Source organism: Myxine glutinosa, chromosome 2 (genome assembly GCF_964187855.1).
Source record: "Myxine glutinosa chromosome 2, kmMyxGlut1.1, whole genome shotgun sequence".
Classification (NCBI taxonomy): domain Eukaryota; kingdom Metazoa; phylum Chordata; class Myxini; order Myxiniformes; family Myxinidae; genus Myxine; species Myxine glutinosa.
In genome coordinates this window covers 31,490,925-31,516,680 of record NC_136262.1, presented here as the reverse complement: position 1 = coordinate 31,516,680, position 25,756 = coordinate 31,490,925, and the positions used below count along the sequence as shown (strand labels likewise).

Here is a 25,756-nt window from a genome sequence, read left to right as displayed (position 1 = left end):
AGTGGATAAATGAAACTCCTTCCAACACCCTCTCACCCCTCCTACTGTGGCCAAACCACCGGCCATCACCTGCCACACAACATCTACAAACATCATGCTGCCAGCCTGCTGTCCCTTTCATTTATTACCCTGCGCTCACGAAGTGAAAAGCAGGGTTAGGCATTCGGTTGCGTATGTGTGGCATACGTGCGTATCTGCATTATAAAAATTCATTTTCTCCACAACTGTTGGTCCGATTGACACGAAATCTTACCATAGGAGCGCCTCCGCCTGTAGAATTTTTTTTACTCATAATTACGACGTCGTAGGTCACGTGGTACGGACGCCATCTTGGAAAAACTTTAAACCTCTATATCTCCCAAACCGCTCAATGGAAAAAGTTGAAACAAGGCTCATTGTCAAGTACTCGCCATGGGGAATAAGATATGTTAATGATGATGTCATCAGTGCCTTCATTATGACGTCATAATTCGACAAGTATAACGCTTCATCCGATCAGTATAATTTTTTTTTTCTCTGCAACTGTTGGTCTGATGGACACGAAATTTTCACCGTAGGAGTGCCTTCTCCTGTATAATATTTTAATGATAATTATGATGTAATAGGTCATGTGGTAAAGACCATATTGGATCTGGCAGCCATATTGGATCAAAGAAAAAACAAGACCAAAAGTCTAACAGCGGTGTAGCCGGGCTTGTACAATATTGTTGCGGTTTTGTGAATAAAGGCAACCCCCCTATAGTTAGTTACACCACAACATGTAACCTCGTATAGTTAGTTATTTCTTATTAAATGTAAAGCATAGTCCCCTTTCCAGTGTTAGTATGCGTTGAGGCAGGCAGGATGATAGTAGGTCTCATTGAAGCCTAAAGTTCCTCGTCGTAGGACTAGGCCAGGTCCTGCAGGCCCGAAGGAGGAGCTAAAGGGAGTGGCAAAGGGAGTGGCCAATGAGGGGCTGCAACCAATGAGAGCTAAAGGGAGTGGCCGAGGGTGGCCAATGAGGGGCTGTCACGACACATGACCCCAGGCGGCCAATTGAAGCCCATGGAATATTCGGGTGCGGTTTCAGGGGGTTATAAAAACCCGGCCCAGAACCTGAAATACGCTCTCTCTGACGCGCGCTGGTCTCATGCTATACTCTCCCTCGCTCGCTTGGCTCCTGCATAATGCACGCTCCTCTGGTTCCTGCTACGTGCACGTCATTGATCGTCGTCCCTGCCGTGATCATCTCCGGCTGTGGTGTCCTAGGTTGGAGCGATTATTGGGGCTTCCGCCCAACGAGCCCATTTGCACGAACTGCACGACCGAGCCCATGCGGGCGAGCTGCACGAAGCGGCTGCGCTTCTTGCGCATTACCCTCTCCTCCCCCCCCCCCCCCCCCCCCTCCCCGAACGAATGAGGGCCCTTGTCTGGAAACTTAGGTAAGGCTGTTAAGATTCTTTACTTTGTCCGTTTCTGTACATATTGTGAATAAATCCTGTGTTTGGTTTCCAACCTGGCAGTCATTGTCCTTTCCCATATTGACAGAGCATCGCCCCGAATTAAAACCGCTCGATCGGGTTCGATATCCTAAACGGCGCAGGTCACGCGACGCACAACCGCTCGGGCATCAAGGATCAGCATGACTGGTGCGGGGTTCAGCCCCCGTTCTCGCGGCTGCGTGTGTCCGAAGGTATTCGGGTTGTGACCGTTAACCCTTCCACGCGCAGCTGTGAGCTCGGCCGCTGGAGTTGCCGAGCAACTCGTCCACCATGAGTACAGTTGTTGTGGTTGGCGGCCTCGTGGACCCGTAGTTCGAGGGGGAGCAGGGTTTAACCCCCCCCTTAGTACACCGACGAACCCGGGATCCGCAACAATATTATGAACCACAAACACACATGATTAGTTTTTCAAACCGTCACTAATGCTGTTTATAACATTAAACAAAGAAATTTGGAGGAATCTCGACATCCACGAGGTCAGTTTTACTTACAGAACTGAGGGAAGATCTACTGTAATCTATATACCCCACAGGGTTGGAGGTGTGCTCATTCACCAAGCAGCTAGCTAGTGCTTGCCAAGCCAGCCGTTCCTTAACGGTTTTGAATGGAGAGCTTGCTCGAATGCTTTAACCAAATGGCGATCTCTCCACAAGAAATTTGGTAAATAACACACATCCAATGTTCTTGAGACCCGACCATAGATTACATACACTGTAATCTATATACCCCAAAGATGAATGGCCCTTCCTGCCACTCCCGTAGTGAGCGGGTATACTTGTAAATTCAAATGTCGGTCGGTGCAGTCAGTCGTCGTAATCACATAATAGATGTAATGACGTAATGGACACAAAACTGCCGCTACTTTAATATGTAGAACATTATATATTTTAACTTCCAGTACGTTTGCAGTCACTACGAAGGGATTAGTGTTATGATTAGATTTACTATAATATTGTTGCGGTTTTGTGTTTTTATAATAAAAGTTAATTTCCCCTCCTAGTTTAGTTACACTACAACACGTAGCCTCATTTAAAGCTCAGTTATTTCATAGTAAATGTAAGCGTAGACCTTTCCTGTGTTTAGTTTTGCGTTGAGTAGGACAATGAGAGTTAGGTCCTTTACACGATGCTTATGATGCCTCGATGCTTTGGGTTTTGGTGAGAAATACCACGAGGCCGGCCTGAACAAGTCGATCAAGGCCGAAGGAAGGCGGGTCAGGAGGAGTGGGAGTGACCGGTAAGCACGAGCCGCCAATCAGGGCTCGATGGGAGTGACTTACCACTGCGGCAAAAGTCGGGGTTTGGAACATTCGATGCGGGCTAAGGGTGGGACGATATAACCCTGTGCCCAGAGCCCCCACCTCAGTTATGAGTTCGGGTGAGATGCGCCAAGTTATGAGCCGGGGTCCTCTGTTGAGTTACGAGTTATGAGAGTCGGTCGGAGTGCTAATTTATAAGGGGAGATGCGCATGAGTTACGAGTTATGAGTTCGGAGCGCTCAGATGCGAGTTGAGCTGGAGGCAGATCCCCGCCTAAGTTGAGTTCTCAGTTGAGCTGGAGTCAGAACCCCGAGGAGTGCAGACGAGTTGCGCTGTGTCAGTTACGAGAGTGAAAGTGCACAGTTGTATTAATCGCGCTGTGAAAGACAGCCGTGCCGGGCCACAGACGCACGTATTTTCCCGCCTGCCTGCCTTTGCCAATACACGTGCCGCGAGGATTCTCCCGCCTGCCTGCCTTCGCCGGGATACGTGCTGTGACCGCCAGAGGGCCACGCCGGGTGAGCTGTTCCTGGACGACCAAAGCCGGCGCATTCGGCGCATGAACATTCTTCCTTCATCCCCCTGTGTGTGTAAGTGGGCCCATTGTCTGGACAAATAAGTTACGACTGCTTAAGACTGCCCTTTGTCTCTGCTTCTTCTACCATTGTACATTGTGTCAACAATAATTAAACCTGTTCTTCCTTTGATTCGACCGTTTCATCCCTTCCATCATTGACTTAGCGTGGTACGAATTATATTGCTCTGATCGGGTTCCAATAGCAAGGTAACAGCACGGACCGCATGGTACGCCATCCGCTCGGGTGTACTCAATTATGCGTGATTAGTGCGAGTCTCGATCCCCGCTTCTGCGGCGGCGTGGGTACTTAGGTACGTGCGAAAATTGTCCCGAGACCCTTTTCCACGTCTGCCCGGAAGTGGCGACTCAGTCTCGCGGTTCGAAGACCCAAGGAGAACAAGGGGCTTAATCTCCCCTTGGTAAGGGAACGGGCTTTGCAAAACCGCAACAATATTAACGTTACGTTGTCATTATTTCAAAAATGATATTGCTATCAAAAAACCAAGGCTAATTCCTTACTTCCTCAGTTATTAATATTAGTGCTGAACAACGCTCATCACTGATCATGAACCATACACCGCTTCAATCCATCAAGCTTCCATTCACGACATTGGGATTAAGGTATTACGGTTATATTAACTATATTATTAATATTACTATTACGAAAACGAGTACTGAAACGATAAACTACTGTATTAAGAAACCTGGGTTGACTTTGTCCGAAGCGGTCCAAAGATGAGTCATAACGCTATACGTACCGTATTGTTGAAAGAGAGGTAACGCCGATGCTTTCGATATTTGATGGTCATTTTAACAATCGGTTTGTTCGTGTTTCATACCGAGTGAAAAACGTAAAGGTAGAGCATGGCGATTGTGATATATGACAGGTTCGACATGAACGGATTATGAACCAAAATGGCGGAGTGTGGAGAGTCAGCCGCGTACGCCGTAATGACATCAGACGTAATCACATCACCCTATCATATGACCAGATCCTCAGCTCTGATGGGAATACGTTTGAGGTATGTTACGGATACCGGCCCTAATAATGGTGGTTCTTGTTATCATGGTTGATGCTTCTTGCTTAGTGATGATGCTGATGTTGATGATGCTTATTGTGGTTAAAAGGGTTAAAAGCGCTCTGGGTAAAATGTGGCCAGAAATCGGATCGTGACCCGGAAGAGATAGGGAGAGGGAGGAGAGAAGCGGGGAAGATCGTAGGGAGACATGTTCTGATTGCAGCTCCGGACCGAGCAGTCAAACGTGCAGGACAAGGGAACTTTGCCTCCTTGAAAAGAAGTCCGCGCGATAGGAGATTGCCGGATTGCTGCGGAGCCTGCATAGTCGGGTATCCTCGTTGAGGTTGCCGAGTATCCTCACCTCCAAACCCGGGTGCGAGAGAAAGCCGACCGCCATCTTCGCCACACGCACCACCGGCAGTGACCAGGTTTTTGCGGCGCGTCGACTGGGCGTTACTCTCCGGCGGGCTGCCGGGGACGGCTGTACAAGACAGTGGCTGTGGGAGGGGTATTGAGGAGACTCGCGGATTGAACCGCAACCGGGTACGTACCCGAAATCGGCTTTGGAGAGGTTTCCCATTCTACCGCCATCGTGCTGGGGATTGGATCACGTGGCCTGCGGGTTGGTTCGATCGACTCCGCTTCCCCCGATTGGAATCGGAAATTGATTCCACGATCGCTGGAGCGATGGAATGATGATAACCCAGATGGAATTAAAGGAAGATGGAAAAGATATATGGAAATGCTGTTGAATACAGAGAATGAATGGGATGGCAACATAGAGAGTAACCCAGTTTTAGGACCGGCAGAGAAGATAACTGAGAAGGAAGTTGAGGAAGCGATAAAAGCAATGAAGATTAGAAAAGCGGGAGGGCCGACGGGAGTTGTGGGAGATATGTTGAAGGCAGCAGGAAGTTGGGGGTGTCGAGAGAATGACAGATCTGTAATCTGGCTGTGAAAGAAGGCCGCATTCCAGTGGATTGGGAACTGAGTACCCTCGTCCCTCTATACAAGGGGAAAGGTGACCCTCTAGAGTGTGGCTCGTACCGAGCGATAAAGTTATTGGAGCATGGAATGAAGGTATTGGAAAGGGTGTTGGAGAGGAGGATAAGGAAGAAAGTGAAGATCGACGAAATGCAGTTTGGATTTATGCCAGGAAGAGGAACGACACACGCTTTTTATTGTGAGGCAGTTGCAGGAGAAGTACATGGAGAAGAGGAAGAAGTTGTTTCTTGGGTTTGTTGATCTGGAGAAAGCATTCGATAGGGTTCCATGCAAAGTATTGACATGGGCAATGAGGAAGTTAGGAGTGGAGGAATGGTTGATCAGAGTAGTGATGGCAATGTACAAAAGAGCGTGCACAGCTGTAAGGACGAAGGACGGGAACAGTGGTGTGTTTGAGGTGAAGGTGGGAGTGCATCAGGGGTCGGTACTAAGTCCACTACTATTTGTAGCTGTGATGGAGGTGCTGGCTCAGAACGTAAAGGAGGGTTTACCGTGGGAGTTGTTGTATGCAGATGATCTGGTGTTGATTGCGGAAAGTATGGATGGACTGAAGGAAAAGATGAACAAGTGGAAGGAATGTATGGAGACAAAAGGTCTGAAGGTGAATATCGGAAAGACGAAGGTGATGGCAAGTGGTAAAGCATGTGGTGAGGTGGAAAGAACTGGGAAGTGGCCCTGTGCTGTGTGCAGGAAGGGTGTCAGAGTGAACTCCATTCAATGTACAATGTGCGCTGAGTGGGTTCATCAAAAATGTAGTGGTCTGAGAGGGTCATTAACCAGTGTGGCAGCTACATTCAAATGTAAGGTGTGCACAGCGGGAGCTGCAGATGGAGGAAATGTTGAGTTGGATCTTGGAGACGGCGTGAAGCTGGAAGGTGTGAAAACATTTTGCTACCTCGGAGACATGCTGAATGGAGAAGGTGGATCAGACTCGGCAACGGTTGCTAGAGTGAGATGTGCATGGAAGAAGTTTTGGGAACTGAGTGGCGTGCTGATGAGGAGGGGAGTGTCGTTGAAGCTGAAGGGAAAGGTGTATGCTGCATGTGTGAGAAGTGTTATGATTTATGGGAGCGAGACATGGGTAATGAACGTAGAGCAGCAACGAAGGTTGGAAAGGGTGGAAATGCGAATGGTTCGATGGATGTGCGGAGTATCGTTGAGAGAGAGGAAGACAAATGATGAATTGCGAAAAATGATGGGAATAGAGCCTGTGATTGATGTTGTGAAGAGGAACATGTTGAGATGGTTTGGTCATGTGTTTAGGAAGGATGAAAGTGACTGGTTGAGAAGAGTGATGGAAATGAATGTAGAAGGAAGTAGAGGACGGGGAAGACCGAGAAAGACTTGGCCAAAGATGGTGGAAGACGAAATGCGGGCAAGGGGGTTAAACAAGGAGAGATGCAGAAAATAGGGCAAGATGGAGAAGATTGTCATGGGGACCGCAAGGCTAACCCCCGCTCCAGCAGGGAAAATGGCCTTAAAATGCATGTTGTTGTTGTTGTTGTTGATCGCTGGAGCGAATCGACGTCGCCTTGGAGGAGTGCAGAGACATTGGGGCAAGGTCCGTGAGTTTGGGGGATAAGGGGCTCGGTAAGGTGGCGCCACCTGTAGATAGGAATTATATGGTGAAGTGCTGTACTAATTGGGTCGTGATTCCTGGGTGGGATTTATAATATATTGTGGTTTGTTCGTAACCCTTGGTGTGGACTCGTTATTGATTGGCTTGTTTTCAACCAAGGACAACACATCTTTCTGCGGGGGACTTCCTCGGGGTTTGGAGGTTTGCTGAGACCAGAGGATAGGGTGGGACCCCGTAACAATACATACATACATACATACATACATACATACATACATACACTGCTCTAGACGGCTCTGCCTGATGGGCTATGCCGTAAAAAAAAAAAAAACCTTCAAAAACAGAACAGTTGGCTCGGACCAGGTTGACTGCGCAGGGTAAGTCTTCTATGAATACCAACCAGTTATTTATTTTAAAGGTACATCAAGACACATTGCGCCCCTGCAAAATTGCTAAAAAGTGAACCGAATCACTGTCGAGTAGCTCTCCTGGAAGAGCCCAGCGTTAGAAGCTGCAACACCAGCCTGCTGCCAAATAAACTGTTGATGCTTGGTCTATGACTTTCACTTGCTGGCCCCCGGCCTATGAACTGTTTGGCTGCCAATGAAATACTTTGCTGCCCACATTAAATATTGATACCCCTTCCTGCATGCATTCTGAAAGCTCTCCCACAAGCTACTTTTTTTTTTTTTTTGCTGTTTGGCAAGTTTAACAAAATCAGTAAATGCATGTCCGAGAAATGATTGAGGACGTGTTCAACATCAGGTTGTTTTTTTTTACAACTGAAATGGCCACCAGTCAGCCATCTTTCATTGCATCGTGAAACAAAATGAAGTGCATATTTATACCGTCATGAATTGTCTTTTTGCCTAGTATGAACAAAATCGGTCCATACATCTATGAGATATGGTTGTGGATGCACGCACACACGGACAGACAGACGAGACCCAATCCATAAGCCCCCGTTTCAGACCAAGTCCAATGGGTGCTTGTAAGGGACGTGTGAGGGAATAAGGGAAAGGGGAGGACTCAGAGGGTGAACTAGATGGATGCAGAAAGAAACTCAGAGAAGGGGAAGGAAAAACTGGAAACTGAGAAAGAGGTGGGCTTGGGAAGAGTTAAAGAAGATATAATACGCGGATGTGCGAGAAAGGCAGGCTGCAGAGATCTCTGGCAAATGATGAGCCTACATTACTGACGTACACATTCTGTCTCTTGCTATCCTCTAATTTTCTCTCCCTCATCTTTCTTGACACAAATAGCCTGCTGATCACAGGGCTAAAGAACGATCAACATCCCAAGTGAAAGAGCAAATAACAACTTTCCTCCGCCTTGGTCCGGGCGAGCATACCGATTCACACCTCACACTTTGTATCTCTATCCACACTGCACCCTCTGCACCACCATATCACAATGACCTTCCCTCCCCTCTCTCTTACCCATACTGTATCAGGACTGGTACCTGTCCATTGACGGTGGCTGGGTGAATCGAGGGGCCGAACCCACGCCCTGAACCCGACATTCTCCCTCCTCTCTTTTTCCTATCTAATTTCCTCGGAGTGTGATTCTGCTGGGCCCATGTGAAACATGTTAAACTAAGTGTAAGATTGTAGAAGGGTCTAAGTTTTGTTTTTTTGTTTATACACACTTTTATTGAACTTCATCTGAACTTTGTATGTTTGTCCCGTTTCAAATATTTGAGCCATTCGTTTTCTAGGTTCCATATGTCCCAGAGAGCTGAAATTTGGCCCACTGTCCTTTTTTTTAGTACATTTTCATTTATCGAAATTTAATTTTTTAAATAAATATTTTTTGAAAACTTAAAAATAAAATAAAAGTGTGTAGCCCTAAAACAGGTTTTTTCGTTTCCTTGTTCTTTTTAGCTCAGCTGGAACGAAGTTCAGGGGAGTTTATGCGATGGGGCGTCGTCCGTCTGTCAGGCCATCCGTCCGTAAACACTTGAAACTTCTTCTCCGAAACCGCTGCATGCTTGCCAAACACAGCATTCCCTTGTGGGGACAATTTGTGACGTGCTCTGCTGCATCCAATCAATTCTTTCCAACTCTACTGAAAATATACAGTTTTTTGCATAGTGGGTGAATATACATTCCCAGAGATTCTTAGATTTTGTGCAATATGCCATTTCTGATACGAGTACAACTGTTCACTACGGGAGCGGCAGGAAGGGTCATTCATCTCTGAGCTATATAGATTACAGTAGATCTAGGGTTGGGCCTCACAAACATATCAGGGGTGTCTTCAGCTACCAGGTTTCTTGAAGAGAGCTCACCAAGTGACTTAAGCATTCAATCCAGCACTCCATTCAAAACCGTTGATAAGGAACGGCTGGCTTGGCAAGCACTAACTAGCTGCTTGGTAGCTGAATACACCCCGGGTTTCATCCCTTTCAGTTTAGTGTTAAACAGCTGCAGCAAACCCTTTCAAAAGGTAATCACACGCATTTGTGGTTTATAATTAGCTCACCTGGAACAAAGTTCAGGGGAGCTTGTGCGATGGCGCGTCATCAGTCAGTCCGTCCATCCATCCATCCATCCATCCATCCGTCCGTCCATCCGTCCGTCCATCCGTAAACACTTGAAACTTCTTCTCCAAAACCGTTGATGGGATTGTGACCAAATTTGGCACAAATTATATTTGTTGTGTTGTAACTAAAGGTTGTTCACAACATTAAAAAGTCGGGGTGTAAGGGGGTCTACCGGGGGTCAAAGTGGATCCAGGTTTGACCCCTCCCGCCCCAAAAAACAGGAATTTGCTTTTTCCTCTGAAACTACTGTTATGTTTGTGGGGGGTAGGCAATGCAATACCTTAGTCCAGGTAGAGGTGTATAGGTAGTGTGCTCTGACTGTCGTGAAGAAGAAGAACCCCCATGTACCATTAGCAGGGATCCGTTAGACCGGATGTTGTGTAAAAGTATATCTTTGTCCTCATGAAGAGGGGTGGGATTATGTTAATTAGTAAGGGTAGTAAGGGATTAGGGGTAATTAAACCCCTATATGTAACCGCCTCTGTACTTTTCCCCTTGTTCCTTATGACACACACCACACCAGCCATGCATGCTACACCTAAAATAAACATTAAATAAAAGTACCCGGAAGCAGGACATTGAGCACCACCAATGATACCACCGAACACCATCACAAAGGCAGGCAGGTCCATGAGGCCATGCCCCGAAGAACGATTGGTTCGGGTACCATAGAGCGATGAGAGGGACTCGCCGATTGGAGCACGCACGGGGATCATCAGATGATGTCCGAGCTTTGAGAACAAAAGAACGGTGTCCCCTACATTTTGTCCTCTTGCGTGGGTACAGCCATTACGAGGAGACGCAGTTTATACGCTCTTGCTTTGGGACATTGGTGCAGTGCCGTCACAGTTATCTTCTTGGGTCCTGGCTTTGGTGACGAGCGGCCGCATGTGCATCTCTCTCGGCATCTGGATTTCATCGCGGGCGGTCGTGTCCAGGCATTTTGTCTCGTGGTCCCTGGCTTTCATCGGTTCGAGCGACCGCGTTGTCCTTTCCTTGGATCGTCGGTGCTGACTGGGTGTCGTCTAGGTGCTGTGTAGAGCAGACGGTGAGTGGACGGGCACGGCCTGCTCGCTTCGCGCTCGGCGGCTAGAGGAGTGAACTGCGCGCCAAGGCCTGCCCCCGCACCAGACTTCATGCCAGGGCGTGCGGTTCCCGTGTGGGGACGCAGGACCTTCGACGGCCCCGGACGCCAGACGGAGTGCAGGCAAACGCACCTCACAAACACTACACATTATTTTCACCTTTATTTTTCCCCTTGTGTTGTATACGAGTCCGTATGGAGAGTCCCTCAATTAGGAATTTTAGTTTACCGCACATTATTTTGTTACCGGCATTTATTTCAATAAAGCCGGTATTTGTACATTTTAATTCCGTGTCGGTTATTTTTTTTTTTTGTATACAAGATCGAGGCTCGTGTCAGAGTTAACATTAATCACAAAAAAAAAACGGACACATAAAAAACATGTAATAAAGGGAGCGGGAGACAAGATGGGGATAGAGAGGGTGGAAAGAGAGAGGGAAGCACACAAGTACAACAGTCAAGAACAGGGACATCGGGAGATCTGTGGGAGGGAGAGGGCTTGGGGGGAGGAGGCATGGGAATGAGGGGGGGGGGGAGAGGTATAAAACACATGGACACTGCAAGGACTTCAAGGAAAGAAGTCGGTATTTCAAAAAGTGGATCTGGGGTGAATTAACGGGGGTGGAAAAGATCAAGGTTCTGGATGGGGTAAGATAAGAGATGGTGGTGAACAGCTGTTTTAATGACCTGGAGGGAGGAGTGGGATTGGAGAGAGTGAGGGAGTTTGTTCCAGAGGCGGGAGAAAAGAGGAATGAAGGATCAGATTTATTATTTTTAGCTCAGGATCAGAATTATTTGTCACTTTTTTTGGATAAAGGAATGCTTCGCCTCACGAATAACATGTTTGCAATGATTTCTGGCAGATATGAAAGCTGAATGGGAGTTGGAGGAAGAAGAGTTTTTCCATGTCCGATATGCTGCCTTCCTTGCACGAATGGCCGCAGAGCAGGAATTATTGAACGAAGAATTGCTAGGAGAGATAGACTTGAAAGAGAAGGGGATTATAAGCCTCCATTCCTGCAACAATAACTTCAGCTATACGTTAAGCAAAGATAGAGGTATCGCCCAAGGAGAGGCAGTAGTCTTTCTAAGGAAAATCAGAAAAGACGTTTTGTAAACCAGTCCAGTCAGCGCTATTGAAATGCAGGAGGAGGGTTGAATTGATTAACAGGGTCGAAGACATTCGGTGGAGTCTGTACAGGTAAGAGCTCCGCTACCTTTCGCTGCCTCATTCCCCCACACGTATTAACTCTGCAATCGTTGAATTGAATGCCTCGGAGTGTAAAGCTCGTTCAGCTATCCGTCCCCAGGGGTGTTCACCCCGGGAACGCGATACTACACACTATTTCGATGAAACTTTACCACAACCTTCATCGCCCGTGATGTACCAAAGTTTGTTCACTGCATTAAAAATATCTGCCCCTTTTGGTGTCCACGTGGGAGGGGGGTGCCTGCCAAGATCGGTGTTTGCTTTCTTCTCAGAAACTACACGCAATTCTGATGAAACTTAACCACAACCTTCATCACCCGTGATGTACCAACGTTTCTTCACAGCATTAAAAAAAAAAAAAAAAATTAAAAATCGGGGTCTAAGGTAGAATATGGTGGGGGGCGGGGGGGGCTTGTGCGAGTGTGTGTATGTGTGCATATATATACAGTGTATATGTATATATATTGTTACGGTATGCGGTTAAAGATGGTATGTTTGCCGAGCGGAGGCTCCGCGACCGAACAGTGCTTCCCTGACTAAAACCCGATTCACCCCAAACTTTGGCCGTATCGCGCCGCAGCTACTCAATATGGAAACCTCTAAAGCGACCGAACGAGAATGAAGAAGAAGAAGAAGTACGGAGGAATAACAGGATTTATTAAGTATTTTCACAAGCCAAAGCAACGAGAGCAGTCGGTTATATACAGAAAATGGAAGGAGCAGACACACAGTGAAATCATTAGCTTACCTATTCAAGCTTAATTAATAAACCCCAGGACAACATTAAAGACAGACGGACGATCACACTTACACGGGGAAATGCAGGCAGGAAGGAATGGCTTGGAGATGGGTGGCTTTTAGAGGCAAGGAAGGTTCAGCAGGTACTGGGCACGGTCGGGCCAGAAGGCACCGCCGTCAAGAAGCCGAGCTTTGGTCCCAAACTGCGCGGGCGAAGTTCCTTCTCCGTACTGCCTCGTGCGCTCCTTGCGTTGCCCCGGTCCGTTTCTCCTGCAGCGCGGCACGTCTCACAGCGGCTCGGTCACACCTGCTCGTCTCCAGCGCATCTCCTGGACCCAGAACTCATCCCTCCTCTCTGCTCATCTCTCTTGGGGAGCGTCCCGCAGCGGGTTATATAGGCCCCGCCCTTCACCCTTTTCGAACCTTCCCCAAACGTTCTCTCTCCGCCCTCTCAAGCCAAACCCCTCGTTCTGGGTTGGATGAGCGGGGCCGACTTACTCCTCCCCTCTATGACGAGGTGGAGACCCGCCTTTCTTCTTCGGCGTTACCTCGTGCGTAATGGAGTCAACTGCTGCAAAGTGGACGGCAGATGAAAATGCAGCAAAGTGCAAACCTGGCACTTGGAAGCTGCCATGGGGCGTCGGAGGGCCTACTCTTATTTAATTCGGTGCAATGAAGAGTCAAACTAGTGGGAAACACATCCTTAGCCTACACAGAGAATAAGGGACTAACTATTTAAAAGGATATATCGTGTCCTGTGTGTAGGTTTATGGAATTAACTAAGAGGACGAGCTGCGACCATTCTTTACATTACGAGGGTGTTACACACAACAAAACCATACTTTTCACATTCGTTACACTTTCTCAAAATTGTTACACTTCTCAAATCCGTTACAATATATATATGTATATATGTGTATGTATATATATATATATATATATATATATATATATATATATATATATATATATATTGTTACGGTACGCGGTTAAGGATGGTATGTTTGCTGAGCGGAGGCTCCGCGACCGAACAGTTGTTCCCCGACTAAACCCGATTCACCCAAACGTTGGCCGTATCGCGCCACCGCTATTCAATCGGGAAAAGACTAAGACGACGAATGCAAAGAGGAAGAAGAAGACATACAGAAGAGTAACGGGGTTTATTATTATTTACACACATAAGCAAAAAGAGCAGTCACGGGTATTTACAGCGGACATGAAAAAGCAGGTAACACAGTGCAAATTACTAGCTTATACTGACTTAGTTTACTACCCAGGACAGCACGAACAGTACAAACTCACGTACGCAAATGGATGGAAGGGTAGGAATCGTTTGGAGGGATGAGCAGGTGGGATCACAGGGCACAGCGAGCAGGTCCACTCCGGGCGGGAAGCGAGGAGCCGGCAGCTCCTTGTATTCGGCTTCACAGCACACGCCGGCAGGGTCACTCGGCTGGTTGAAACGGGGCTGGCTGAAGCGGCTCTTTGTCAAAGGCTTTTCGTATCTCTCACGCAACTCCGGTGCAACTCTGAACTCGCTCCCGGTGGACTGCCAACCCTCTTACGCACCTGGACTCATCGGCCGTATCCCTCGTGTAGCTTGTCCCAGCGATCGTCGCACCCTTCTCTTCAAACCTTCAGCGCCGGTGTGACACGCCCTCCTCGGTTTCGGTACCGCCCTCCCCCCCGTGCTCTGTTTCGAGACCTTGTATGGTAATCCCACGGGCTTGTCTCCTTATTTGGGCATGGCGCCGACGGCACGCCCCTCGTGGCGAGCCACGGGCTTGGTTCCTTATTTGGGCATGGGGCTGAACAGCCCCGCCCTTCATGGCGCGCCCTGGGCTTGCCTCTCCCTGGTGACCCCGCCCCTCCTGCTCAAACAGAGCACGGAGCACATATTCACTATAGCAGCGAAATGAGAGGGCGTGCACCCCACGCTTGTGAACTGCTTTACCCACAGATGGAGAGTTTGGCTGGGAAATGGAATTATTGAAGGGGAGCTATTCTTAATTGATTCGGTGCAATGGAGTGTCATTCTAATGGAAGACAAGGCCTTACTCTAAAACACATAATAAGATATAAGCTACTGAACAAGGGTTTTATCGTGTCCTTCAATGTGGTGTTTCATGGAATTAACTACCGAGACGCCCTTTTTATCTTTACACAACTCTGGGGGCAGGAGGGGCCATATTCAAACAATGTTACACACAATTTCCAATACAATACACACAATCAAAAAAATACAATCCTCATATCCACAACAATATATATATATATATATATATATATATATATATATATATATATATATATATATATATATATATCTATATATATATATATATATATATATATATATATATATATATATCTATATATATATCTATCTATATATCTATCTATATATATATATATATATATATATATATATATATATCTATCTATATATATATATATATATATATATATATATATATATATATATATATAAGTGTGTGTGTGTGTGCGTGTGCCGTGTGTATATATATATATAATATATAATATATATACACACAGAATCTTGTTTCTCAGTCTGAGAGTCCTTTCGGTGCTTTTATGCAAACTCCAAGCGGGCTTTCATGTGTCTTTCACTGAGGAGAAGCTTCCGTCTGGCCACTCTGCCATGAAGCCCAGATCGGTGGAGTGTTGCAGTGATGGTTGTCCTTCTGGAAGTTTCTCCCATCTCCACACATGATCTCTGGAGCTCAGCCAGAGTGACCATCGGGTTCTTGGTCACCTCTCTTACCAAGGCCCTTGTCCCCTCGATTGCTCAGTTTGGCCGGGCGGCAAACTCTAGGAAAAGTCCTGGTTGTTCCAAACTTCTTCCATTTAAGAATTATGGAGGCCACCGTGCTCTTGGGAACCTTCAATGCAGCAGAATTTTTTTTGTAGGCTTCCCCAGATCTGTGCCTCGACACAATCCTGTCTCTGAGCTTGGCAGGCAGTTCCTTCGACCTCATGGCTTGGTTTTTGTTCTAATATGCATTGTCAGCTGTGAGACCTTATATAGACAGGTGTGTGCCTTTCCAAATCATGTCCAATCAATTGAATTTACCACAGGTGGACTCCAATCAAGGTGCAGACACATCTCAAAGATGATCAAGAGAAATGGGAGGCACCTGAGCTAAATTCCAAGTGTCATAGCAAAGGGTCTGAATACTTATGTCAATGTGATATTTCAGTTTTTTCTTTTTAATAAATTTGCAAAACTTTCTGTGGGTTTCCCTTTGTCATTATGGGGTATTGAGTGTAGATTGATGAGGAAAAAATGAATTTTAAACGATTTCAGCATAAGGCTGCGATATAACGAAATGTGAAAAAAGTGAAGGGGTCTGAATACTTTCTGAATGCACTGTATGTATGGTTTTGGCTCCTTAGCCTCAGCAGGGTAGTGTGGAAGTACACATACTTGCCACTGACCTGTTTATATCCTGGGTTCAAATCCTGATCCAACTATAAACTGTCATCCCGGTGTTTTGCAGGCAGGATTATTCATCAATGCGTGTGCCGTCCCTCAGATGGACGTTAAACTGGCGCCCCGTCTTTACCGGTATTAGTTGGAGGATGTTAAAGACTTCACGGTGTCCTTCACAAAGAGTAGGCAAGCTATTGCCGGCATCCTGAATAAATTAATAATTCCTGCACAGATTGACTACTGTGAAGGCAAAAGCAAAAACCCCAGTTAAACCATTGCCAAAAAGACATTTGCCACCGATGCTCTGCCAAGACAGGTTCTCAAAACTGCAGGTGCCTTGCTCATCAGGATTACATCAATGACGATGTGTTAATGTTATTTCATCAAACTTATTCAATTTCGTTGACACAACGTTTGACGCACATGAACCCAAACCATTACAAACGCAGACAATTATGTAAACAATATAAACTAGAACGCCACTCAATGGAGCGCATACTCCCGCCGTGGGTTTAGTTGGAATAATACGTTTTGTTTAACATCCCCTCTCCCCAAAACAATAAATGAAAAAGAAAGTAGGCCCTAACTGTCAATTTTGATATATCTCGGAATTAGAGGAGAAAAACATCATTTAAGAATAAGAATAAAAGCTTTAATGCAGTAAAACAGAAAAAATCATTCTGAAAAAAATTCCTGGATCCGGAATAATATCCTGATAATATTATCCTTCTCCATCCCACCAACTTTCATCCAAATCCGTTCAGAACCTTTCCAGATATCCTGTTCACAAACACACGAACACACACACACACACACGAGTGAATGCATTACTCCCTAGTGGGAGTAACTAGAACGGCACTCAGTAGAGAGCATACCTCCACCTGGTGAACAGTTTATGTTTTGTATCTCAGAGTCGACCAGAAAATCACAATACAGAATCACATTTAATCAAAATCAATCACAGGAATCACCATAGGTCAAGTCTTTCATACCCTGATCTACCCCTCGTTTTTGGCCATATCACTCAATGGTGAAGAATCACTAAAAATAACTTATACTAGCTGGATCCGGATATTCACCAAAATTGAATCGATTCTTCCTTGTCACACACACAACCTGTCCAACAAGTTTCGTCCAAATCCATTCAGAACTTTATGAGATATCCTGCTATGTATCGTTTTTGGCCCTATCTCTCAATGGTGAAGAATCACTGAAGAAATTCTAGTAGCCGAATCCGGATCTTCACCAAAATCTACTCATTTCGTCCTCGTCACATAAGCTACCTCTCTGCCAAATTTCGTCCGAATCCGTCCACTAATTTTTGAGATATCTTGTTCACAAACGGAAAGAGAGACAGACAGGGGTGAAAACATAACCTTCATCCACCTTTGGTGGCAAAGGTAATAAATACCACTGTATGAACAATAACAATTTGCATATTTCACAAAGTTAGGATTTTCGAAAGAGATCGAGTTACAGGAGAGATGATACAGTTTGATTAAATGAGATGCGGATGTGACACAGAGGCATCACTGTTCAAAATGGCTCTTCATGTCCATCATATCACTTATATCCACCAGGCTAAACCATTTATGTTTTGTATTCCACTGATAGGCCAGATCTGGATCCAGACCAGAACCAAAATAGAATCAAATTTTTTCTTGTCATACACCCAAACCAGTCCACTACATTTCATCAGAGTTCATTCACAACTTTTTGAGATATTCTGTTCACAGACAGAGGTGAAAAACAACCTCCGTCCACCTTCAGTGGCAGCGGTATTAACAAAAATGAAAACCAGGCCGACCCACCATCAATATCCCTGCATGGCAGCTATTGTCTTGGTGACCTGACAAAGGAACAGACTCAGATTCCAAACATTTTGGACATCTTTTCACCACACACTTAAAGCTGTCTCAAAATTTGTGGCGATATCCAAGGTGATATTCCAGAGACCGATGTCATTATCCTTGAAGGACATGGTGAAAATTGTCAACATGGTGAAACCAGCTGGTGACAAAACTTTTTTTTTTCTTTTTTTTGTATACAAGATCGAGGCTCGTGAAAGAGCTAACATTAATCACACAAAAAGTCAAACCGACACATAAAACACAAAAAATAAGGGGAGCGGTAGACAAGATGGGGAGAGAGGGGGAAGGACACAAACACAACATTTGAGAGCAGGGACATCGGGAGAAATGTGGGAGGGGGAGGGCTTGGGGCGAGGTGGGAGAGGTATAAAACATATGAACACTGCAAGGACTTCCAGGAAAGAAGTTGGAATTTCAAAAAAAAAAAAGAAGTATATCTGGGGTGAATTAGCAGGGCTAGAAAAGATCAAGGTTTTGGATGGGGGAAGATGAGAGATGGTGGTGAACAGCTGTTTTAAAGACCTGGAGGGAGGAGTGGGATTGAAGGGAGTGGGGGAGTTAGTTCCAGAGGCGGGAGAAAAGGGGAATGAAAGAGGGAAGGTGAGCAGAGAGCCGAGATTTTGGCAGTTTAACCATAAGAGGGTTGACTATTCTATGACTATTCCACTTCAGATCAGATTGGATTATAACACCAAGGAGAGTGAGCAATTGAACTCTTTGCAGAGGGATGTTATCAATGACAATGATAAGGGGAAAATGCTTGCTAATATCATTCGCCAGCTGATGAGAAGATTTGGTCACCAAAAGCAAGATTATAGGAATGCTTCTTCATTTCGGTCAATAATCCGATCTGTCTATGCCATCTTCCAGGCTTTGATCTTTTAAGGTATTCGACTCTGTTCTGAAAGTAAGATACCTTAGCTTTTATGATATGACGCTGCACTATATTCCTTTGTTGACGATATCAAACAAAATCACCAATATCATGTGCAGCGTCCTGTTGTACTATTTCCTCCCAGACGAAACCCATATATTTTAAAATCTAAATGGTACACATTTTCATGAGCCCACAGCCACTCACACACAGATAAACCAATAGAACTCCATGTACATTTACAAATACACCTTTTAATTTAATTTGCAACCTTTGAATCACAAAATTACACATTACATCTCACAACATGATACCAATACAAGGAAAACACGATTGAAACACCCTAGACCGTCGACCTCCAGTCAACAACAACAGAATTACTACCAATTAGCAATCTGGGTCCTGTCTCCCGGCGAGGACAGATTCCTAATTAGACCAATTCTTTTTGAAAGCTAACTGAAGGTTAGAACTTCACACAAATCAGCAATATAAGTTCTGTCTGAAGGCGAGAACTTCAACTGCGAATTGCACCTGTAATCTGCGTCCTGTCTTCAAGCGAGGACAGATTACACCTTGCTCAACACCTGGTGAGCAATCAACACCACCTGGCTTTTTCAGTTGATCAAAGCGCCGGACTCCAACCTGTTAACCACCGCAACACCTTTTACATCGCGAAAACACGATTCAACACATGAATACATAACCGACAACGACACCTACTCTCATGAAGGCAATAAACACTGCGATTTGTTTCGAGATACGTTACCCGCAGGAGCCCCAGGAAAGAGTCACTCGGTACCACTGTTGTTCCCCCTCGAGCACCACGGGCGTTAGTATCCCATCCTCGTCATCAAGTTGTGGAAGAATTTCATAAATTTGTCCTCCATTTAATCGTGGTTTACATGAAGCATTTATTTCCTCTCAGGAGAAGAGCATGGTATGACTTTAATGACAGCAGAAATACACGGATACTCAAAACACATCAACAATTACAGGACGAAGTCATCCAGCTCATATTTTTCCATGAGTCCTCATAGAAAAATAATTTATATAGTATTGTTACGGATTCGTCACTTCCGGTGTTGTGGTTTTCATCCACTTGAAACATTTCTGGTTCTATGTATTATTATTATTATTGTTTGAGGGAAATAGCCATTATTATTGTCAAAAGGTTAAAAGGTTAATGTTAAATGAAACAGGAAACCGGATCGGGAACCAGAAGACGAAGAAGAAGAGGAGGAGAGAGAAGAAGGCGGGGCAAAAAGTCGGACAAGAAGTTGGTCGCTTCAAGCTCCGGAGCGAGCGTGGTCGAACGAAAGTCGCGAGTGAACTTGGAGTTTCCTTGAAAGGAATTCCTGCGATAGGTGTTATCGCTGGGATTGATAAACCTGCGTGGTCAGGTTTGGCGTTGGGATTCTGAAGAATCATCGCCGGGTCGTTGCGACTCAAATACGAGCCGTCAGCCATTTTGACACTCGCGCTTTGCTCATCGCAAAAGGTCTTTGCTTCCAGTCAGCCTTTTTCACCATTCCGACGTTTATCTGGGATGTGTGTGTGTGCAACGCGGAGTTTGAAGTTTAATTTGCGGTTCGCCGACTGAACCGTGAACGTTCATACCTGGAGTGCGCCTTTGGATTTCCCATTCCTCTGTGACTTTGCCTTACGCGGTTTTGGACCACGTGACTTTTTGCGCCGCTTCGGCCGCCTACGCCTTTTGTGCTGTTTTGGCGGTGTGACTGAGCCGGTCATCTGAACGGGGTTCGGGTTTCGATTCGATATCGCTCTGACGCTCGCTGGAGGGGATCACCTTTGAGCTATAGAGACATTGGGGAGTGTTCTTTTTCACTCACTTGGAGCACAGTACCCTAGTTATCTTACCCTAGTTATCTTACCCTAGCTGATGGTACCATCATAAGATGTGTTGATTGTATTGTTGATTGCTATTATTGTTGTATCGTTATTCTGGTGTGATTTTTATTACAATATTTGTTTGTTGATAACCATTGGTGTGGTTTCACTAGTGATTTTTGACACGGAGTAACACATTTTTCTGCCGTGACTCCTCTCAGGGCTCGGAGGTACACCGTGACCAAGGAGTCGGGGAGGAGCACGTAACAGTATTCAGCTGTTTATTTTAGAGAAGGTGATTGTGAGTTTGAAGTTGCAAGGCAGGAGGCTGGGAGGAGGGTGGTGAAGGAGGCAAGGGGGGGGGGGGGGGGGAGCTGAGGAGATATCAACATTGACATCACAAAGTTGGGTCCCAATGAGCCAGCCAATAAGGAGACCTGGTTGGTTACTGAGACAACAACATTCTCCAAGGTCCGACTTTCCCAGATATTAGTTGTAAACATGCAGTTCTCCCTCTATTATCATCCCCGAATCTGCCTGACCTCAAAGACAGCCTTGAGGTGCCCGACTTACTGCCGCCTGCCATGAGAGCATAATAGACTTGTTCTCACCCCAATCTGATTACAGTGTGTAGAATTTAAAATCCATTTCGCGTGATATGTTATTCTCCAATAGTTGATCTATCCCAATATATCTTAAAAGGTTCCATTTTAAGGGAAAACACCTTTAGTTGTGATTTATGACTCCCCTCCCCCCCCCCCCCCCCCCCCAGCAATAGTTAAGATTAAATATACCCACAATGGCTATAGGAAGAACTTGACTGCAGTTATTTTGTCCAATGGTTGTGCTACGAAATATTAAGTCTCGGATGTCACTAATTTTGTCAATGCCATTTCTTTTTATTTTCTGATTTAAAAGGATATAGTAAGTTCTGAATAAAATTAAAAGGTTCTGTAATATTAACAGTGAAATAAAGAATTCTGGAGACCAAATACTTTTGTCAATTTCAACTTATTTTTAGAGATGATTGTGAGTTATTTGAAAAAGTGCAAGGTTGCCAATATTTTTGGCCACGACTGTATATTTGTGTGTATGTATGTGTGGTTTTGTATGTGTGTGGTTGTTTGCACATGTGTGTCGTTGGCTGTTATCTCCATAATTTGGGTTTTAGTGGGTGGAACGGACTCCTCACATGACTCAAAGTATCCACCCCCGTTTTGGTGAAGGATTGTGATTCATGGGCTAAGTTGTGAAGTTGTGTTGGTCTCAGAATTTTGTTCCAAGGGCTCTTTTCAGGATTGTCACTAAGCTCCGTACAGCCTCCAACTGTAGTTAATTTGTGGTAATATTCCCAGGGATGTTTTTTAAAATCACTGTATGGTTCATCTTTATCATTCCAGTTGCCCCAATTATCACTGGTACAATTTTGGCACTCTTCAGCTTCCAGGATCTTTTCACTTAATTCTGGAGGTCATGCTATTTGGTTATTTTCTTGATTTCTGCATTATTTAAGCCAAAATCGTGGAGTACTGATATCTCAATCAGCAATGCTGTATTTTCCTTTTTGTTCCTGAGTACTATGTCCGGTTGCAATGCTTTGTCTTCGATGTTCACGCTGGATGGGATCATCAGGTCCACAGGTTTTGTTGAGGAGCGAGGGGTTGGAGAGCGAGGAGCGAGGGGTTGGAGAGCGAGGAGCGAGGGGTTGGAGAGCGAGAAGATAGGGGTTGGAGAGCGAGGAGCTAGGGGTTGGAGAGTGAGGAGCAAGGAGTTGGAGAGTGAGGGCCGATTGGAGTCGCCGACTGGGTATCCTCCGTCGTGCGAAGTCCTTCCTTGGAACACCTGAGCTCCTCACCACATACAAGGCTTTCGTCCGCAGCTCAATGGAATACTGCTCTCCCCTCTGGGCTGGTGCTCCTGCCTCACACCTAGCTCGTCTTCACGCTGTTGAAACCAAAGCGTTCAGAATCATTGGAATCTCCCGCGATGAAGCTAACTCCAAGGGCCTTTCACTCACTCACCGCAGGCAGGTTGGTGGTCTTTCCGTCTTCTACCGACTCCTCTCTGGCCTTGCCCCCCCCCCCCCCCAGCTCTCTCTGGGCTCTGTCCCGCAAATATTCCTACAGGTCGCACAAGATCTGCCTGCAACCCTCTTATGGTTAAACTGCCAAAATCAAGACTTTCTGCTCACCTTCACTCCTTCATTCCTCTTTTCTCCTGCCTCTGAAACAAACTGCCTCACTCTCTTCAAATCCCACTACACCCTCCAGGTCTTTAAAACAGCTGTTCACCACCATCTCTTATCTTCCCCCATCCAAAACCTTGATCTTTTCTACCCCTACTAATTTCACCCCAAATCCTACACTTTTTTGAAATACCAACTTCTGTCCTGGAAGTCCTTGGTCTCCTTGTGTTTTACACCTCTCCCCCCCCCCCCCCCCATCCCATGCCTCCTCCCCCCAGGCCCTCTCCCTCCCGCGATTCTCCCTGCCCTCAGGTGTTGTGTTTGTGTGCCTCCCCTTCTCTCCCCATCTTGTCTTCCGCTCCCTCTTTTTGTATGTTTTGTTTGTCTGGTTGATTTGTTTGTGAAATAAATGTTAGCTCTTTCACGAGCCTCGATTCAGTACACAAAAAAAAAAGAACTGGGATATTGAAATTTCTGCAGATGTGCCAGTGAATTACTCTACATACCTTGTTGTGCCTTTGGGTGTACAGCTGCTCCGACATGAGTTTTTACATCCCGAAAGGAGAGGAATCGTGCTTCCTGTTTCTACAATACAGAAACTATTATTTCATCTTGTATTTTTCTTTTGTCTTTTTTGCAATTGTTGGTGTTGTATTCTTTGCTGTTTCAGTTTGGTGCGTGACATCTTCCAATCACACCTGTTTTTGGAAGTTTTTTTGCAAGTTTTGCAAGAAATAACCCACTTGTGGCTAGCGTAGCACGTAACCTCCCCCCCCCCACTCAAACTTTCTACTGAGTTAACCTCCAGCAGGTCCTGGATAACCCCTCAGAGACCGGTCCCATTATTAGGTGTTTTCACCCATTATTGGATGAAACTAAACACCAAAAATGTTGATCACATTGTTCTTATTCTGAGTGGCAAAATGTGATTAAAATATCACACACCATAATGACAGGACACTCACCAAGCTCAGTGGTGTTGTACTCGAGTATGTTAAATGTCCAGTTCCTGTAAGCTGCATATTTCTCATACATGTGAAACACCTTTGAAGTGAAAAGCATGGCCTCCTGCCCACCAACACCTGCTTCCACCTCCAGCATTGCATTGTCTTCATCTCCTTTCTCCTCAGGTAATATGACTTCCCATAGCTAAAGATAGATCAAATGACAAAAAATAAAAAATATATTGCACACTATCCGGTGGATGTCTGAAGAAAGTATTAACCATTGCTACGTATACATCAGAAGATGATGCTGAGAGCTCTCCGAGAGCAGCACTTAAGGTGGCTTGTGCTGTTCACATATTCAGCATGCTGCAAGTATGTACACGAAACACTACACTACCACTACTACTACTACTACTACTCCCAATTTATCCAATTTTTGTTGTTTGGGCCACAAGAGGTTTTCCTCTTCACCTCTCTCTATCTGGAGTATCCTCTATCTCTGCTCTCCCACCCTTCTCATGTCTCTCTCTACCACCTCAGCTGGGAAGTATTTTGGTGGCTGTGCCCTCAATGAGGACTTGTATTCCTTGCGATAAAGCATAAGACTCAATAATTGCAGCCAATCAAGATTCGTTAGGGTGCATGAAGTTGTGTTTATGATGGCTAATGCCAAAACAACACATGCAATACAAAATGTCTGCATTTTGTCCCGTGTACACAGATTGATGGTTTCGTGGATAAAATTGACAAAGACCTAAGGCGTCATCATCATCATCATCATCATCATCATCATCATCATCATCGTTCCGAATCCTATGACAGAAGCCTGGTATTGGCTTAAAAGTTTAGGTGGCTGGAGTAAGATCTTAGGGTTTTGAGTTTTAGCCCATCATGCCGTTAAATAATACCAGGTGGGTTGACTCTGTCTGTAATCCTTACCGATGTTGGCAAAATGAGGACCAGCTTACTGGAAACAGGGGGCACTGCATCAGCGGCACAGCCGTGCCCCCAGCAATGATGCAACCAGCAGAAAGAGGCTGTATATGAAATAATAATCCGATGACAGGATAAGGCCAGACATAAACATAAGTCAAAATATGTGAAGAGTATGCAAATTGATCAGGATGAGTACATCACGAGGTAAATAAAGAGGAAGACGCCATGTGCAGAGAATTGAGAATGTCCGTGAATATCCATGGAGAAGCTGAATATGCAAAGCCTGTCATGGGGAATAGCTAGTTGTGGTAGTTGCTATTACATCACTTGAAAATGATATCTGAGCTACAAGAGTAAGATATAGAAATACCTACTACAGGGTGTGCTCGGCATGTGGTCTTGGGGATTGTGTATCGCCAGATCCCATTCTCAAAGATGAGTGCTGTATCACCGCATCTTGAATCAAGCTGGACAAAAGGCTTTCCAACATACAGGTACTGGGATAGATCAATATAAAGATACCCATCACTAGAGCACACCCTGTAGTGAAATTATACCAAGGTGAACCCAGGGTGTGCTCGCTTCAAAAGGGGCGTCTATAAGACCCGGGACTACCGGGGCGCACGTACACTCCAGCGGCACTCACTGTGACATAGTCCTGTAGTTTGAATGGTATGTACGCCCCTATATGCTGCGCTGATTGTTCTCTCTATTGGAATCGACCATTGCCCATGAAATACTCTGATTTTAATGCCTGTTGCATGAATGTATTTTTACAGGATGTTACTTCAGATCTAAATGATATTAAACCTACCCAGAGGTCAAGTCGTGTCTGAGCTTGATTTTCACGACATTTAATATCATTTAGATCGCCGGAATGGCTGACCACAAGATGATCGTGGTACCGATTCTCGGAGCCGACTCTCAAGTTGAGGGATCGGGATCGGAGTTCACTCACTGGCTCAAAACGCTGGAGAATTACTTTGCTGCTCATGACGCAGAGCCCACCGCTGCGATGAAGCTGTCCGTGTTACAGTCGAAGGTCCATCACTCCGTTTTCCAGAGCATTGCTCGATTTGTGACGTACGCTACGGCACTGGCCGAGCTGAAGCGCCTATACGTAAAAACACGGAGCGCTGTGCACG

At 45.6% G+C, this 25,756-nt stretch overlaps 1 protein-coding gene across 6 annotated transcripts in view; it reads right to left on the bottom strand.

Moving 5' to 3' along the window:
* The window catches only part of MTRF1L (mitochondrial translation release factor 1 like), a 100,087-nt gene that overhangs the window by 56,864 nt on the left and 17,467 nt on the right, over positions 1 to 25,756 (bottom strand). For all 6 annotated transcript variants that reach the window (XR_010983423.2, XM_068108425.2, XM_068108427.2 and 3 more), the window contains exon 3: positions 23,694 to 23,877. Coding sequence is in view for 5 of the 6 variants with exons in the window: in XM_068108425.2 (XP_067964526.1) it covers positions 23,694 to 23,877 (184 nt within the window). In the remaining variant the exon portion in view is untranslated. The remainder of the gene's footprint in view (positions 1 to 23,693; positions 23,878 to 25,756) is intronic.